Source organism: Neodiprion virginianus, chromosome 3, assembly GCF_021901495.1.
Source record: "Neodiprion virginianus isolate iyNeoVirg1 chromosome 3, iyNeoVirg1.1, whole genome shotgun sequence".
Lineage (NCBI taxonomy): Eukaryota > Metazoa > Arthropoda > Insecta > Hymenoptera > Diprionidae > Neodiprion > Neodiprion virginianus.
In genome coordinates this window covers 35,683,350-35,702,605 of record NC_060879.1, presented here as the reverse complement: position 1 = coordinate 35,702,605, position 19,256 = coordinate 35,683,350, and the positions used below count along the sequence as shown (strand labels likewise).

General features: G+C 33.4%; 2 protein-coding genes across 9 annotated transcripts; both read right to left on the bottom strand.

The window, feature by feature from the left end:
- Nucleotides 1-89: 89 nt before the first annotated feature.
- On the bottom strand, nucleotides 90-4,816 carry LOC124301590 (inner centromere protein A-like). 3 transcript variants are annotated; one of them, XM_046756841.1, is made up of 9 exons: nucleotides 4,403-4,816; nucleotides 3,734-4,205; nucleotides 2,585-3,556; nucleotides 2,276-2,449; nucleotides 1,971-2,161; nucleotides 1,690-1,873; nucleotides 1,411-1,617; nucleotides 1,077-1,221; nucleotides 90-900 (listed from the first exon to the last, which is right to left on the bottom strand). In XM_046756841.1, exons 2-9 carry the CDS (start codon nucleotides 4,190-4,192, stop codon nucleotides 707-709), a joined length of 2,526 nt encoding a protein of 841 aa, XP_046612797.1. In that variant the 5' UTR covers nucleotides 4,193-4,205; nucleotides 4,403-4,816; the 3' UTR covers nucleotides 90-706. The 3 variants fall into 3 exon arrangements, with proteins under 3 accessions (XP_046612797.1, XP_046612798.1, XP_046612796.1); XM_046756842.1 differs by having other exon boundaries at nucleotides 4,739-4,816; XM_046756840.1 differs by having other exon boundaries at nucleotides 4,331-4,815.
- A 320-nt stretch (nucleotides 4,817-5,136) lies between these two features.
- LOC124301591 (cGMP-dependent 3',5'-cyclic phosphodiesterase-like) lies at nucleotides 5,137-18,322 on the bottom strand. 6 transcript variants are annotated; one of them, XM_046756849.1, is made up of 14 exons: nucleotides 18,145-18,321; nucleotides 17,894-17,944; nucleotides 16,458-16,589; nucleotides 11,476-11,723; nucleotides 10,961-11,070; nucleotides 10,672-10,847; nucleotides 10,367-10,553; nucleotides 10,082-10,263; nucleotides 9,775-9,777; nucleotides 9,343-9,527; nucleotides 8,917-9,181; nucleotides 8,433-8,720; nucleotides 8,202-8,347; nucleotides 5,137-8,130 (listed from the first exon to the last, which is right to left on the bottom strand). In XM_046756849.1, exons 3-14 carry the CDS (start codon nucleotides 16,524-16,526, stop codon nucleotides 7,857-7,859), a joined length of 2,133 nt encoding a protein of 710 aa, XP_046612805.1. In that variant the 5' UTR covers nucleotides 16,527-16,589; nucleotides 17,894-17,944; nucleotides 18,145-18,321; the 3' UTR covers nucleotides 5,137-7,856. The 6 variants fall into 6 exon arrangements, with proteins under 6 accessions (XP_046612805.1, XP_046612799.1, XP_046612803.1 ...); XM_046756843.1 differs by having other exon boundaries at nucleotides 17,894-18,322; XM_046756847.1 differs by having other exon boundaries at nucleotides 10,708-10,847; nucleotides 17,894-18,321.
- Nucleotides 18,323-19,256: the final 934 nt, after the last annotated feature.

Genomic DNA, 19,256 nt, shown 5'->3' with positions numbered 1-19,256 from the left:
CAAATTAACACCTAAATTAATTATTGTCAATGTCTACTAATGAATAAAATAGAGCATGTTCCTATTTTGGTTTATCTATTTCATTATTGATTTCAATGTATTAATAGAAAAAATTAATATCTCAGTTTATTAAAAAATAAATGGCAGTTCAGTAATGCAGCTAAAAATTTTGAAAGTAATTTTCAGTACAATACGGAATTAACGAATTCGTACACGTGCTGATAGATTATACGAATTAAAAAGTGACACATCACATGATATCAAATATTTTACTTCAGTAAGAAAATAATTAAAATATGTCACTATACCAAGTAATTATTTGCAATTCAAACTCCGACTACGTCGGTTCACTAACTAGCGAATTAAAGTCTAGTGTTTGACACTGATGAAAGAGTGGCTTTACGTTTGTTACATTGATAAATCATGACCTTGCCACTTTTTATTCATCTTTATACAACGTATCATCTGAGCTTTAAAATTTTTATTATCAAATTAGATTATACTACTTGGTAGGTACATCGTATTCTATACTTTGAGCTCATCGATTTCCAAAGCAGTATACATCATCCAGTGGATACTACATGTTCCAACTGAATACAAAGCAAAATTTGACTCATTTTTATCATTAGTATTAATATGTACGTCTAAATAATATAAAAGTAAAACTACTCCATTTGAATGATTGACGTCCATGTCAGCAAAACGATTATTCTCTATACATAATAGAATATCGTGGCGGTGTCTTCCAGACCGCACTAGATGTGCGTATTAGTCGTTTCTTGTCAATGCCTTGGAATATCTCTGTGAGATCTGGTGTACATTGTCTACTGCCAAAATACCCATATATTTCCCTAATTGGAATGTACTTTTGTAAGGCCAGCTGACCCCTGCGAACTTGGGCTGGAAACGACAATAATCGGAGTTAATTCATTAATCCAGATAATTTTCGAAGTTACAAAAAAATGAAATGCATAAATTACGGTTTGACGACAATACTTTGAATAATGTCAGACCTTGCAAAATGCGTCATGAAGTTATGAATTTTAATCAAAGGTATTTTTTTTTTTTATACCCACCATTAGCCCAAGTAGGTACGGCATGCTTAGGCGCTTCCTCGTTATCTGTAGTATCATCATCTTCATCAGGTTCACTTTCTATTTTGTATGCAGCTGGACCTTGAGCTTGCGTTGGTACATTGTAAGTATTGTTATGTTGTTTCCCCTGTTAATTTTGATTCCAAGTAAGTACTAGTATCCACTTCACAGAAGTAAAACACAATATTGCTTTGATTTTTAGAACAAATATTAACAGTTTTCACTCTGTAGTTAACTTACTGTGCAGTTTAAATGTTTTAATGTGAGTGAACTTTTAGCAATGCTTCAATTTAGACTGTATGAGGATATTACTCACCTTTGCTTGATATTGAGCCTTGATTTTTGCAGCCTCAGCTACTGCTTGTTGCTGAGCCTTTGCTTCAGCCAGACGACGTAGATGTTGTTTTTCAGCAGCTTCCTGTTCTTTCCGTTTCTGCTCAGCTAATTGCCGCTCCATTTCTTCCTGCTCTTGTAATCGCTGCAACCGTATCTGTTCTTCTTGTTTACGCCTTTCTTCTTTTTCCTTTAAATATTTACACTAATAATTATGAATTATTGTTACTATTATTGATTCTTGGATTGTCAATATGCAAACCTGTGCCCGTTGAAGCTGCAAAATTCGCTTTTTTTCAGCTTCCTCACGTATCTTTTCTTGCATTTGCAGCGCAATTTTAGCCTTCTCTTCCCGTTCTTTTTCAGCCTTCATTCGTTTTTCCAGATCAAGTTTTTCTTTAGCTTCTCTAGCCATCTTATTCTTTAACTCCTTCTCTTCCCTTTTTCTGTGAAAGTTATTAAAGGGAAGGTAGGATGACTAACTCTAGCATTTTAATGGACAGTATTATAATTGGGAAAACAGATAATATTAAAGGCTATTACCTTTTTTTTTCTTCAGCTTGAATTTTCAGTGCCTCCTCCTTTTTCCGTCTTGCGTCTTCGTCATGTACTTTTCTTCTTTTTTCTTCAAATTTCTCTGCCAAACTCAATTTCTGAGCTCGTTTATTTGATTGAAGGAACGAGTCTACGTTCATAATGATATTTGTGCGAGATGCCGACATGGCTTTTGGGTACTGTAATGGATTTATTGCTATTACGGTTAGTTGAGAAATATTTTTTAGTCGAGAAAACTGATAGGAAAACATCTTATGGTAGAGAAAATATAGGAAGTAAAAGAAAATTCTTACATTGGAAAAAGGCTGTACGCTCAATGGTGTGGGAGGCATGCGATTAAGAGATGTGGGAATTTGTAGACGACTTTTTCCAACTGGAGTTACTCTTTGTAGCTGCTTTTGCATCAGTTTCTCATTGAGTGTTAACATTGTACTGCCTTTTGTTGTTGTGTTGTTCGCATTTTCATTCTATAAATTCAACAAAATTTTAGTTGCAGTGCTAATACAGAAAGTATGAATATGAGTGAACATACCTTCTGAAAGTGCTGATGGCAATATTTTTCGAATTTCAATAACGCTAAGTATACAGACGTTTCTGCTTACCTCTTTGCTGTCATCGACATCTTTTACCCTTTTAGCCAATGAAATCCTCTTTGCTTTGGCCAAAGATTTGCGCGCTAATTTTTGAGCAAGACTCTGAACAGACTGCGGAGGTTGAACGGTATTTCCTGAAGCTGCAGCAGCTGCCATTGCTCGAGTCTTCGTTCTTGTTAATCTAGTCGGAGCATCTACCTCTACAGGTTTGGGACTGTTAAAAACAACTTGCTCAAAAGCTTGGACTCGTTTTCTCACAGAATCCGTAGCATAAGGACTAAACAATGCATTTGATTTTAGAGTATTCTTCGTTGTTTGATCTACTTTAGAGCGATACCCTTGCTGCAAAATACCCCTAGTAACAGTTTTGACTTCCGGAGTACAGCCAACTTCATCCTCATCATCTTCCAGTCTGTCTTGATGAGCAGTGGCTTGAGTTTTTGCCTTGTTCGACAAACTGTCCAGTACAACGGTTACATTCATGTTGGATTGTTGATTAGCTTTTGACGGATACGGTAATTCTCGTGACTTTGACGATTCACGAGATTTTCGATCCAGGGTGACTGTAACGTCGATAATCTTAGTCGAATTATGAATTGGTGCAGGTTTACCAATAGCATCTTCATAAATCGACGACTCTAAAGTATCATCGATGTCTGATTTTTCCAAAGTTTCGTTAATAAGATTAGCCTTTTTAGCTGCAGGTTCTCCACTATGAGCCCTGAAAGTCTTGGATTCGACTGATAAATTTGGAGATGGAGACCTCTCCTGAGTACGTTTACGTTTGCTGTTTGAAACTCGTTCTTCAGGTTCTGAATTTTTGTGAGCATTTTCAAGTTTCAAAACAAATGTACTGTCTTTCATTTCTGACGTCGCCCTTTGGCCATGTTTCTTCTTCTGAATGGATGTTTTTCTAGCTTTGGATTGCCTAAGCGGTAGATAATCTTCATTCTCTGAACTACTTGAAGCTTTCACATTGTCCTAAAAATTTGATGTCATATGATTATCAATACTTAACAATAGTTTGTAGTAAATACTAGCTCAGGTGAAAATTTGGAAACAACTGTATATTCTTTGCAACTGACTGTTTTTTCATAAAAACTTCTTTGATAGCTAGTTTACTGGCTTGTAGAATATTGAGAAATATATTATGCAGACCTCTTGACATTGTGGTTCAGATTCATCTTCAGCTTCAGGTCTTCTTAGTTTAGTATTAAGAGTTAAAGACTGTTGCTGCTTTATGCTCCTTGAAGCTTGTCTAGATGCCGTTCTTCTCGATCTACGAGTAGACGTTTTACCATCTTCGTCATCAGTTTCTGCTGGTTCAATTGGTGCAGAGATGATGCTGGTCGTCCGAGTGACTTCAAATGTAACAGCTTCATCCTCGTGAATTGTTTCGATTCGTTGTGCTGGATGCTTGCGATTAACTTTTGGAGTTTTCGGCAGTAATGGACCATTGTTTGAGTCTGGAACTTGGGACACCAAACGACGCAAAAATGTCAGGTTTTCATGGAGTGAATCTTCGATTTCCTTTTCATTAGCTTTACCAAATTCGCTTAAATCGATCAATTGTTGTTGAAGGAAATTGAACACCTTTTCCTTCGTCCAGCCCTCCATTATTTTGTAGATCCTGGAAGGAATAGAAAATCGTTAATGAGCACCAGTTTCTACGACTTAAAAATAGAATTTCTTTCATAGATCTAAAGCTCGGTATTTATGTGCCTAAGTTTATATGTATAGATTTAATTTACGTACATAATATTCACGTGAAACGGAAAGCTTTTGGAAATTAAGACGTAGGTCTTTAATATAACTGTTTTTTTGCACCTGTGTATTTACTGCCAAAATTAGATTTGTTCCTCTAGCACAGAGCAAGTATATTAAGTGCTTTCCATAAATTATTAGATCGGTTTGACGAACAGTTCGTTCAACTCCTGTTAATGATATCCTAAACGTAAGCTGGCTCAAAATCATGAAGCCATGCAGCGCGGTATTTACTCAATGGAATCTCATCAAAACGTTCAATCGAGATCGAGACTGCAACTACTCGTAGTGAAAATGAAACTAAAGCTTCAACGTCGGCTTTAAATCATTAATAGCGATAAATTATTAGAATCCCCTACAAATTCAAAATAATATCACCACTTAAAAGAGGCTACGAACGTCAACACTTCACTGGCATCCCGATCCTGTTGGCAGTTTCACACAAAATAACGTCTCTTTCGTTTAAATTTTACCAGCTAGCGCCATCTGTGACAGATTGCACTTATTTCTTTTATACTACCCACTGATATGTGTATATATATATATCAGTGCTCCTACCACTTAGATAAGGTTCTCAACCTGTTCTCAACCGTAAGTAAGCGCTATAACGTACTTTTACACTTTCATATACATAGATATATTCATCAGCTGCACTTTTTTTACATTCTTGACAAATTTGTATCGGTGCAGCCAAAGGGTGCGATGTTGCAATATATCAGCCCTTATAATTGAAATTTGGCATTAGATATGTACATCAAAATATAAGTATTGTGATATATATAAAGAAAAATGTTTACTACACCAAATAATCAGTTGTGTATATTGTGTAAAATTACACTTTTTTTCAAAATACAAATCGTATGCGTGACTAGATCGTTTTTTTCTCTCTTTCCTTAGACTGCGTTCGTACACTGTAAAATATTCCATACTAAACATTAATCACAATCATTTGTTATTTAAGACAAAAATGCTATGTCTAGACACTATGATAGTTACACAAACTAATGAAACTGTTACTTAGATGTATGCTTTTTGCATATTTTTTTGCGTTTGGCTCTGGAAATTCTAACAAAGTACAACATTTCATTAAATATCTAATAAGGCAAATTTCTATAGGCAAATATTTGAGCCACGATAATTTATACCAATGCCTACAATTTGAAATAAAAGTCGGATCTATTCAAGTGAACAACAATAATATACATATGATCAATATCATAATGATAATAATTAAAAAGTATATGTAAATTTTCATAAATACACTATAAAATGTTGATACCCAAAGCTGAATATCGATGCAACAAAAATAATGATATGATTGAATCATGTTTATAGAATCACATGGTAAAAAAAAGAATTAACTGATGAATTTTATCTGTTAGTGCTAAATACAGATATCAAATTGAATGGCATTGAATCACGGATGGAGACTCAATGTGACAAATCACTCTTTTCGTCATGTAAACGTCGTTAGTTTCTGTCACAATGTTTCATACAAATTCGCACGTGCGAATACAGGTATTATTCTACATTGGATAAGATTTTATGTTTTGATTGATTCCGTACTGAAGTGATTTTATGGTACAGTGAATCTACGAGAAATCATATGCAACTGCAAGATTAAATTTTTGAACGTAACTGATATGATATTATATAATTTGTAACTTAATACACTATTTTTCTGTTAAATAAATCTTCTCAGTTTAACCAATTATGAAATAGAGAAGGGTTGATTGGTAATAGACTAATGTATTATAGAACGTTGAGCTATTTACAATTATATGAATATGATAAAATTGCTATGCGACTAAAAGCGTAGTCGGAATAAAATTATACTTTTAAATTGAGAGTCCTATATATTATTGTTTTGTAATTCATAGGAATACTCCAAATATAAAAAGTTGCTCCAAATACAACGTTACAGAATGACTTGTTGGTTTTATCAAAGATAATTTACTTTGTGGAATCTTCACTTTAAAATAAATAATCATACTTTGACAATTACGCCGGCATTGATTTTCCTCAGAATACAAAGACGTAGTTGGTAAGACAACGTGCTTACGAGAAATTCTTAATAATCGATTTTACAATTTTTTAGTTTCAATTAGAAAAGTTCCTGTAGGTCCAGGAAGTAAATTTTATGAATATTTAAACGTTGCATTTCAGACGAACGAACAATCGCTCTATAAGGAGGTAAATTATATTTTCATATCAGATGACTATTCAAAAGTTGAGCAGTAGCATTCAAACATGATGAAGAAAAAAAATAGTGAACGAGGTTTCACATATAACTACTTATATTATAATTGTTACTACTGAAATTATGAGACTTATTATATCAGTGCGGATGTATCAAATTTCATTCGCTATCAGCAGATATGTCCAGATTATTTTTGGACCAAATCACGGTCTTCTACACAAATTCATAATGATATGAGGATTTACACTCAACTGTAAAAATTACTATCTGAACTTTGATAAAAATGATGGGCAATTGTTTAGTGCCATGTCAACTTTTAAAGCTACAAGCTTACGCTATTTTAATTTGTTATTTTCAAATCAGACTAAAATACATATGTAATTACAAATATCAGACACAGTTTAAATCCAACCAATACTTTAGAATTATGAAATTTTTGAGCTTTCATAACGTGGAACATTAGGATAATTTTTTTTTCCGTATTATTTAGTACAGAGAATACTTTGGACTACAGTTAACCACAATGAGTTCGTCATGTATTTGGTCAGTAGGTGAAAACATTATTACTCCCGAATAACTTTATATTAAGAAACCATTTTTCATTACTATTTTCGCGGGTAAAGTCACTATAACTATATATTCTACGTGTTTTGTACATTTATTATTAATCATTTCTATACGTTCACACTACACTTTATTCCAATAAATCTAATTTGGCCATGAAATACTGACATTAAACCGCTATTTGCACTCAGGCTGTGAGAAAAAATTTCGCCGTTCTATTTTCAGTAGACTATAAATCTGTTTTTAGATAATTAATTTAATACTTGTATTATTTGACACTGGTGTTAAATTTAAACCATCGAAAAATATATACCTTGTTTATTCTCTTTTTTTTTTTGGGACTCAGTTGAGAAAATCCAACTTTGTGAAATTGTATTCGCAATTTATAACCCCAAGTTCTTTATAATTTAGTGCATTTTCTGTATACCAAATAACATGTTTAAGGTAAAGTTTAGATATGATCAATTTATTGACAAACTTTGAGCACTGAGATGTGTTTGCACGGCTTACGTGTTTCATTTGGTTTATCTTCGAGAATATTGTTAAATAATTTTTCTTCCTTTCTAAATACAACCCAAAAGAATTCATATTCGCAGTAAAGCAATTGACGTATCTTGTAAGCCCTATCGCTACTGAAATAGCAAGGTAGAAGTATATAGTGTAATTGCTGGTAATACCAAGTTGTAAGAGGTTGATTGGAAATGTCATCAGATATTCTGTCTAATGCTAATAATTATCAATACGGTCAGGATCTCAATCTTCATCTGCGACTTCATAATCATGTTTACTACTACTTTCCACTGCATCTTCCGTCATTTCTGTAGCCGACTCCTGCTCAATATCTCCACTTTGTTCGAATGCTTTAAGCACTTCATCCTCCAAAGTTGGATCCAGAAGAATTTCCATGGACTTTGTACCATTCTGACTGTACTCTTGAAAAAGATGGCGAGCGTGCTTCCAAACATTCTTATTATTAATAATTGTATCTACAAGTGGTTGCGCAGCAGGAAACAAATCTGCCAAATTTCTGAAAATTCGATAAATAATTAATCAAATGAGTTTTCAATTTCTTTACACTATCTTGTTGGTTGAACTTACTTGAAAAGAGGCAGTACAAGATTCGTTATAAATTGCACTTGAAGATCCGGAATCGAGGCACGTTCTCTGTCCATCATCTCTGCAGGTGCAGTTCCCATACTCTTCTCTAAATCACCTTGTGAGAAAAATTCGTCGTATATTTGTTCCTTAAAAGATAGAAAACTATTATTACCCTGTCCCTACGATAGTTATTACCATGAGTTCACCATATAAATTACTTGAACTACATACTGCAGTTTTCTTTGTGACCCTCCAATCTTTTGTTTGATCACTAAGGTCACAACACGTCATAAACATTGCTAGAAGAAGCTTTCTATGAGTAGGATCATTTTTCTTGAATCCTGCTGAGATCATCTCGCGTTGTTGTTCAGCCATACGAAAGTGAGAAGTTAAGTCAGTCGAAAGGATATTGTTCCTTAATAAATCTAATACTTCACTATACTCTTCGCTGGATAGGCTTTCAAAAATGTTGCAGCCATCGGTATTCAAAATGCACATTGACTGTGCCAAATGATGCCTCTGCAAGATGTAAATAAATATTTTTACCATATGTAACGAACTTGGTAAATATTTAGTCATTACAGTTACTGTAAATATCACTGCTGTGTAAATTGTAATATCAGTTAGGAGTTTACAGATTGTTCTGCAAAGCTCGGGTTAATTAACACTATGTACAATCTGTAATGATATGTGTTTAACATTGATTATTACTTGCCTCCATAACAGATCCTTCAGAACTATACAGACTCGCGAGAACAGTGCCGCACTTGGTTTGAAAAGAGTTGTTAGTTCCCCTGTGGTCAATGTCGTGACAAAGACACGAAACCAAGAATGCCAAGCCTTGTAGAGATGTTATGTAATCATTTTTTATTAGATTTAGATTTACCATCAGCAAGTAAGCAAAGTGAGCCACTGAAAATGCATGAACCCAATTATGGTAGGGGGCATCTCTGTAACCTTTTTTCACGAACAATATAAATCTGTAAAAATCCATTTATTAGTGAATAAAAAAAAAAAAATGTCAGAAGCTATGACAGCATGTACATACTTTTTTATACTACAATTAAGGCTTTCTTTTGATATCTGATACCAGCACTACTTGAGTGATACAATATAAATTTCGATCAGTTGTTGAACTTACCTAGCAAGTGTTGTTGTCTTAATTCTCCAAGTATTAATAAAACCTAACTCGCCAAACATTTTAAGTACATAGCATGGCATGTGTTTGTAAGGTACACTTCGAGGACTAAAGTGAAATTTATCGAAGTCCTTAATACTGTGATCATCTCGACAATTTAAGAAAGATTGAACTGATTCAGTTTCCACCTAAAACATTGAAAAATAAAAGTATGTAATGTAGGATGTATTTTTAATATTCACGAACTTCGTCAAATCATAGGAAAACAATGAATGGTCAACAATTAAATATATTTTTCTATCAGATTCTCTGTAACACTTATTATATTTATGATGTATTAAAATTTTCAATTCAGCCAAATGAAATCTGTGAGATTTAAAGGAGCAGAAATTTCTTTGACTAAATTTCTGTTAAATAGTATTATAAGCACATTACCTGCTGTAATCACCAATGGTAAGATTGAAAAGATAAAAATGATATTGAATGATCATAAAAAGTAGATTTAGATGAATAAATAATCTCATTCGTGCATTTAATATTTTCATTCAATGTTGGTATTGCAAGAAATTTTGATAGATTTATTTTTCCTCTCCATATTCAATAAACTACGATACCAAAGTGACGAAATTTAAACGCTTTTTACAATATATTTTCTAAAAAATACTATTACGGCTTCAAAATAATAATGTAGAGAAATTCTATGAAAACATTTAATAATGGTGTACCATTTATAGAAACTCACCTTCATATGGTACATCATGAGTTCATTGCTGAGTTTGTTTCTCGCTTGGGCATCTTGAATTTTCTTGTAAACAATGCTGTGCATTATGGATATACCGCAATAGATACTGAAAGCTGTAGCCACTTCTTCGTCGCATACATCAAAATACAACCCATCCATTTTGTTGCACAACTGGGCCACACCTAGAGAAAAAACGGTTTCATCCAATCTATTTACCACAAAGTTTAACTTTCTACAAAACATTTCTCTGGTAATTCTAATAATATGAGCAATAATGAAATTTACCAATGATTCCTTTTTCGTCGCGGATAGGAAAACACAGGATGTTTCGCGTTTTAAAACCTGTAACCTCATCTATTCCTCTATAAAAAAGCGGATGATCATAAGCATTCCTTATGTTAAGCAGTTTTCCTGATGAAGCAACATGACCTGCTATGCCTCGGCCACGAGCTATCCGCATTTCCTTTACAGACTGTAAACAGATAAAATTGCTTTACAAACATTTGCATGATTGTGTTTGATTACAAGCTTTATAGCCATCAAATTAGACAAGAGCAGCACATATAAATCATGTTAGTACACATATTCACTTTGGGATGCAACTGATGTTTAGCAATGTTGCTTACATCTCTTGTAGATATACCATCGAACACTTTAGCAACTAGATCCTGTTGTTCTGGGTCAAGTAAAAACAAGGAACATCTTTCGGCATTAGTTAGCTTTCTTGCTTCTGCCATGATCTCTCGCAGGAGATCTGACAAATCTCCTGTGAATTTGAAAATACTATCATAACCAAGGGATTATTTGCAAATTCTCGCCAATTTAAACAGGTTTCGTTGAAATGGTTTTACGCACAACTGTTATAAAATTATCTATCACCTAAATGTGTGAAGAGTTTTCTTGAGACAGCCAGTAAATCTTGACATTGTAACTTCAATCGTGTTTCTTCTTGACATCGCAAAGTGCTCAACAGTAAACCCAAACAATACCTAAAATTAAAATTATTGCATATTACATACAAAATTAATTGAATTGGACATTCTGTTTGGTGCACACTGATGAAATGCAAAAGGATAAATTGTCAACAGATGTGGGCTTGAGGATGTTATTAGCTAACAAATATAATTACAACTAGAAATATTATTTGCTTATCATTGAATTTATCAGCCCAGACCTTGACATAATATTCACAGTAGATAGAATTTTTTTATGCATATGCCGATGGAAAATTTCCAGTTCATTTTATGGGATAACGATCTCATATATCTTTTAGCATCCCAGACACAAGTATTTGCTTTGTAATAAAGTTAGTATGAGTACGTATATAACAAATGATAAAAAAAGGTGCTAGGCTGACAGGGTGTTAATCGTTGCATACAAAGGTAAGAACATACTTAAAGCACTCCTGGACCATTTTTGTACACATATATTCAGCATTTTCTCGGTCCTCGCAATTCACGAGACAAACAACAAGAGCAATGTGATGCCGGACGGGATGCTGTATCGGAATAGATAAAAACAGATCTGGCACAGGATTCACGACCGAGTGAAGATGTTGTAAGAGTTCTTGATCAAGTTCTGTTGCATGGGCCGTTACGGACTTGCGATGTTTCACTGCTCTGTGCAAGACATGGTTCAGCACCTGAAAAAGGTATTTTCTTGGTAGTTTTGGATTGAAAATTGGTCTCAAGTCATGTGCCCACACGTGAACTGGAGCAATTGATATCTGACTTTTACATTTTACTGCATGTTTGAGATTAGATTTGATAAGGCTCATAAAATTATTCTACATATGTAATGAAGAATACGTATAATATCTTTCACTAAAACGGAAAACGAGATGTAAACTGACAAAATATAAGCATTGCTGGTGTTAAATTTTGATATATTACTTGACACATACATCACAGACGTAAATACATTTGTAACAGTGCTAGAAACTGAATCATAATTTATAAGCAGTTTGAAGTATAGATGGTAAAAACATAGATTCATTGAAAATGATTAAATTCAGTAGAAAAATAATAAAGTGGGGCATGTATTAAATTATAATAAACGAAGGTATCACAGGTGGAAAACAACTCGTTAAAGATAAAACAGCCTTAGTTTAAATAAAAAAATAACTCTCAACGCTAATTTAAAAAATAATATCATTTCTCTCTTTCTCAGAATTCAAAATAAATAAGATCAATGAATTGCAATATTCTCAATTAAAATAAATTCCCATACGCCCTGTAAGTTGAAAATAAAGACGTTAGTGAAACCACATGCTGGCGATATGAAATATGATAACTTATCAGTACTTATAAAATGACGTCTTCGTAAAACTGTGACGTGGATATATCACAGTATCAATAAAGATAAAAACTATAAAGTTACAATCGATCAGCTTATAGTGAGAAAGATTCGAAGAAATAGTAATTTTCTAATTCAGAATAGTTATAAATGGCATGGAATTTCAAAAACTATTATCGAGTTAAGATAATGCAGAGAAAAAAAAACAATAATTTCACTGTTTCTACTGGAAACTGCATAAATTGTATTTTCCGTTTTGCAGATATTATTCATGAGCAACACATGCGAATTTTAAATCTGTTGTATCATACGTAGACAGATTATTAGGTAATTGGATTGTGTAATTTGTAGAATTACAATCACATTATGTATCTTATTATCTGGCAAATTCGACACTGATGTGAGAACCCAAGTATTCTTAAAGTTAGCGATAAACTAGAATACATGAATTGGTGATAATACATGCGAATTATTCAAAAATACAAAGTTCTTTCTCAATTTATTTTCGCCGGAGCACTGACGGCCTATTTTTAAAAACTTTGGAACGGATGTTAGTTTTACCAGTTGTTTAGCAAAAAGGTATACTGATCTATCTTATTGTTAAATAAAACTTCAAAATAGAACCAGAACTATGTGATGAAGCTGAGCTTAGCTCATAATTATTTAACTTGTACAAATACGAAAGACCTATTAAATAACTTTCTATAAATAAATTCCAGCTACTTTTGAGTCCTGATTGTTCAAATTCAATGATGATGTAATTACATGTAAATATAATTTTCACAGAGAAAATATTTAATAAATGTAATCATTGAGGCATAAAGGTTTAATAATAACGATGTTATTGTGTACAATAAGTGTATATATTGACAAAAATGATTCATATTCAGTAAATTATCATACATCATTTTTTAATACACCGTTTGATAAACTATCGACACATAACACAAGTTTTCATTTTGCCTAAAGACGAACATAACATTTGGTAGTGTCGCGCTTTGCAATAATTCGATTTATTATTCAATGATTGCCGTGAGGTGTTTCTAATGGTATCTGGGCTGAAACTAGCAATTGTTATGTTAAATTTACTTCTGACGGGTTAAGTCACGTTACGAATACATTATTTAAATTCATTTGTATTCAGAACATGAATGAACACTTTTTGTGATGATTGGTAACCACTTTTTAAGTTCCAAGCGCAGCCTTCGAAACAACAGGTGATAGAATATAGGGGAGAGTGATGTTACATAATATGTACACTCTTTCGAGACAAATGAAAATACTGAAAGCGATGATGACAATCTCAAATATCTTGCTTCGTTATGAATTGTGATAATACTCTTTTTACTCATAACGTAGAGCCTATCTTCTCATCACTAGATAGATACTTCTGATAGTTTACAACAGGGATTCAAAATATTGATTAGCAATATTATCAAAAGAGATTACTTTCCAGGCATGAGATTATTGCATGTGTAATGGTGCTGTGGTTAGATATTAAACACCTAATAAAAGCTATCATAGATACCATCTGTTGATGTTTGCAATATCCGGTTACCGAGTGAACAAGTAAGAAATATACAGTTGTGAAAATTTAATTTCTCGCATTACTTCCCATATACAATTTAATCAAACATTACCTCAACGCAGTTAAATTATTTCCTACCAGTCATTCGATTTTTAACAATCGAGTACTATTTTGGCGATACCTAATCGATTTGACAGAGTGGTATCTTGAAAGTTTTTAATCATTAATAACGATTAAATGGAATCTACAAATTCGGTTGATAGTACGCAAAAATAATGTCAAGCCTTAAGCCAGTGTAGATACAACGTTATGGTCATTGCTCTACTTGTGGCCTTAGTAATTTGTGAATTGAATTCTGTAATAAGATTGCATAGTACTATAATAAAAACTTCAGTGTTTGATTGGGCTCATCAAAACACCGAAATGGCCAAAAACATTGTTACCCTAAAGAACAAGTCCAGTTCGCGTGATTCTTGTTGCAAGCACATTTACTATAAATACAAAAATATCGTGTATTAATTTAATCTGCTTGAAGTTAGCAAAAAATGCAACACTTTTAACGATACTCACCCACGTGAGAAAAAATTCGTTACGCCTTTACGAGCTATATACATGAATGTTTTTAGTTTTGATTGCTCAACTTTTCAAAACATAGGTCTACCTTGTCGAAATACGTCATCACATAGGTAATGTAATGAAAACAATAAGTTTGAAAGGCCAGACATTAGCTAACATTTAAATACATTTCATCATCAATGGATGGACATATTGATCTAACGACTCGCTGCAGACGGGCTCGATGTAAGAGTACAAAAGGCTATTAAGACATTAGTGGTTGCATGATGGAAGGTCATCAATTCTACCAATATTTAATATTACTATTGTCTTGGTAATTACGAATGGTACTAAATTGTCTTAATAGTTTGAGCACTCAGCTAATTGTAATTAGATAATTGGAGTTCCATAGACTGGTAAACTTGCCTGTTTTCCATTACAATTAATTCATCTGTCCGTGGTAAAGCTTTAAGAGAGTCATCTCTAACTTTTCTATAAAAAGCTATTTCAGAGCATGCAAATAGATCAATTTATCAACTCAATTCAGCATCAGCTATTCAAACAATACTCCAAACAAAGACAATTCCACAAAGATATTCGTAAAACGAATGTAAATGAGAAAATTGGTAACCCGATTTCAAATTAAACAGCAATTTTTTATGAACTCATAGAACAAACACATGATCATTATACAAACTGATGTACACTCAAAGCTAATCCTAAGAATAACTCAGAATCTAAAGGTATGTAATTGAACAGTGGAATCCATGGTAGTATTTACGATTTCTTGTTCTATAAACGTGAACTAATTGCTTTGCTGAACTAAAAGTATGGTCTGCATCGGATAAAGTTCTGATCTTATTAATGTGTTTCATAGACCTGGGATAACTTTTCACTTTTAATGGCCCATATTGTGTCAGATATCTTAGTAAGAATGATACTCTTAGGTAATAACTGAAAATTAGTTTTATAGAAGTATACTGCTTTACTCGACTGAATTAGCCAATTAAAAACTTTCAAAATGTAGTAAGTATCACAGTAGTTGAGATAAATGGAGGCGGTGTTTATTACATGCAATCACTTGGAAGTTCGTCACTTTTTCTGACGTCTCGACCCTATGCACGTAATTGAAACAACTCAGGGACTAGCCTAGATACATGAAAAATTACGTAACAATACTATATGCTCGAGAGTGGCCGATTATCATAATATTGACACATGCAATGGCATCAAATTAAGTTGAGTCAGGACATAATGATTCATTTTACTTATCGTATTGATATAAAGGAGCAAGTGATTGTTGGGTGTCTCCCATGTTGCAATCACGATATAATACAATCCGGTACTTTTATGAATTATCAGATCCAGTATGTAATACATGTCGTATGCGCTTCATAATAAAAATTAATGTAAAATATGGAGACGCTGAATGTTGACCCATAACATTTTCAAAGTGCCAGGCAGATTTAGTAGTAGGTGGGGTTAGCTAATGAGGTGATGTTTGACTTGTTCCTCTTATCTGATACGCATGCCAAACAAAACTGGCGTTCTGTTACACAGCCATAGATTAATCTTTCACATGTGCTACTATCAAAGCAACGTAAACGCAGTTTTGGTTCCTGATTAATTGATATTCATAACTCGTGTTTAACCAAGGCCATTCGTACATTCAAGCAATTCGAACATTATGCCATGTGTAACAATGCTATGCATATACATAGGTATGTTTACATAACTGCATCGGAAAACGTTCTTTTGTTTTAGGAATTCAATCACTTTCCTCATTGCAAAACATCATACTTAAATTGAATTTAAATCTATACCTCAAACAGCAATAAATGAAAATATATGGCACTAATAAAATTGACACAAGCATATATTAGCAGATCACTTTGTTAATTATGACATTTTGTGTTAGGCAACGTAAAAGAAGTAATAAAGTGTTCAGTTACTACATAAATAAACACAAAGAGAAAATACCTAAATATTGAATATTACATTGGATTGGCTTACTGGGAACCTTAGCTCTCTCTCAAGAATCTTCTCACCCACAACATGTATTACCATCTCCTCTGTTTCCAAGAGAATCGGAGCTAGGAAAACCACTTTCGATCCAGTGGCCGTTTGTAACTGAAAATTAAATGTATATTTTGATGAAAGATTATCAAAGATTTGAAATATTAAGGTTTAATTAAACAGTGTCCACTATTGTAATAGGAAATAACTTTAAATACTGATCAATAGTGTTCGATTACACTTTGATAAAAAAATTGGTGTTTTTACACAGTATGAACTTTGTCAATACAAATTTGAAAGAATAACACGTTAGAAACATGCAAGATGCACGAAAAAATACTATTCGGCGATTGGAATACATTTTCAAATATTCTGAAACATAAATTTGTCTGGTTCTTTACGATGTCTTCATTCTCGGGCAGATTAGTACACGTGAAATATTTTTAAACATCCGTGAACTATGACAAAAGATTAATGAAATCCCGGACTGTTTTCTGTTACAGAATCATTTCAACTAATACTTGTTAGCTCTTGTAAATATACTTGACAAAGTTTTATGATCGGTAAATAATCAAATCCCACGATGTCTGGTTATTATCTTGTGCACAGGCGTATGATAGAAAAGTTTCTGTGAACGTAAACACTGAAAAGGAAATATTGATACAACAGGGAAAAATACTATTCGGCAAATTTTTTCCTTTTTTCCTTGTTTTTCTTTAGTCGGGAGGGATATTCTTCTGAAAACTAGACAGATAAGCAGTGTTAGGCTTATGTGGTTTTATGTTGACCAAACTTGGTAGCACAGGCTGCTTTTGCGTAATACCACAATACCGACATCCTTCACATTGTATACATCCATGGCAATTACGGAAGTTTAACATTGTCAAACTATTACTTTTCTTATATGTAAATAAAAACGGAAAACTATGAAAATATACGCAAATTTTTGTTTTTTTCTCTTCATATTATGGAATAAAGTAATCCAAATGATGAGAAAGAATTGTGTTCGACAGATGGTTTAAAAACCATTCTGTAGTTGCATTGTGACAAGATAATATAGAGCATGCATAGATGTGAGGAAGAGAAAAGGATGTGTGTAAAACAAAAACATCCGGAATAACTACATCGTAAAAGCTCGAAAATAAAACGTACAACCGACCAGGCATCGTTCACCTAATATTTACAGATTATCTGGATGTATTCCAGACGTCCAATGAATGAAAACAAACGTATAGGGATAAACATCAAGGTGCAAATAAGTTGTGCAAATATTTGTAAAAAAAACAAAAAAAAAAAAACAAATGATATACCATTCGATGTTAGATAATTTATGAAAAAATAGGCCAGCATCCGCGATCCGCTGGATTTAGGATGGCTTTCAGTTAATCATTCTTTGATAAAACTAAAACAAAACTTACGTAGCTGTTCAATTTTTGTTGGACTACATTGCACGGAACGTCGGCGAGATCCTGTAACAGGGAAAGAATGCTCTCGGGGTCGGTAGCCTTCAAGTTCAAGGAAGTCATTTTGCTTTCGATACGCGACCTACCGCAAAACTCGCCTATGCACAGCACATCGCAAAAGAAAATGCTCAAAAGTCGCCTGAACATTAATGGAATATGATTGAACTCATTTGGGGTTGAAGTGCGGCGATACGTTTATCGAGTACCTCTAATTCGCGGCAGACCAACGATTCCCATTGAAGAAATATTGTCTCTTTACGTACGGTACGTAGAACCAATTACTTAACGCGCGATCCGCACCACCTCCCTCCGCCACGTCACTGGATCTACTGACTAGAGAATATCTACTGAAAACAAAACAAGCCCGCGACTCCATACAATACGTGGTGCCGACGAAAAACGGGAATTACCTCGCTACCGAGGCTGAGTCAGGAAGGGGGAGGAGCCGGTTACCCAGGGCCGAAATTTTCAGGCGTTGCGTTGTAAATATAATTGCTATATTTTCCTATGTCAATACGAGTGAGTAATATAACTTATAAAGTTTTGCTTCAGCGTAGGTGGGGAAATAGAAATATTTCTTATTGCTAATAAATTCAAATTTATAGAATGTATAATTTTTTAACATCAAGAAATTATTAACTAGGGAGTGCCAATTCTTGATGTCAATTCCACTAATATTATGTTATACAATAGGCACTGATTTGACGATAGCGAAAATCGACGATTAATTTCATGGAGACTTTAATTGAAACAGAGTTACATTATCAATTGATCGATGGAGATATGTAAGGAGAATTATAGAAATTTAAATGTAAACTACTTATTTAATCGTAACGAGCATGCATGGATGGCGTATTCAGCGAGAGAATAAATTGATTGTATCGCTTGTAGAAATAAAAAGAAATAGTTCGGTTGGTACTGTGATGTGTTTCAAATGAATTGCGATTTGAAAATTTGCTAGTGTGAATTACGCAGTTTAGTACCGTAACAGTATTGCTCCTGGTACAAATTTTTCCTCCACGATTTACCGTGAAAAATTTTACAACAGAACTGTTTTCAGATACTTACTCAGGAATTCTAGATTATCGTTCACATAGTCAATGAATGCTCTAGTGCTTTCGTTTAGGAAATTCTTCCAGATTTAATCTATTTCGTTGACTTCCGTAACAATTCAAGACCCAAATTCATTCTAGCGATTAGATACAGAAAATGTTTATATTGTCTAAAATTCTGTAATCGTCTCAAGTTTTTATTTTTTCAAATTGCTTAACTTCTTTGAAAATATTGCTATTCCGATAAGTTGTTAGTTCTCATTGAT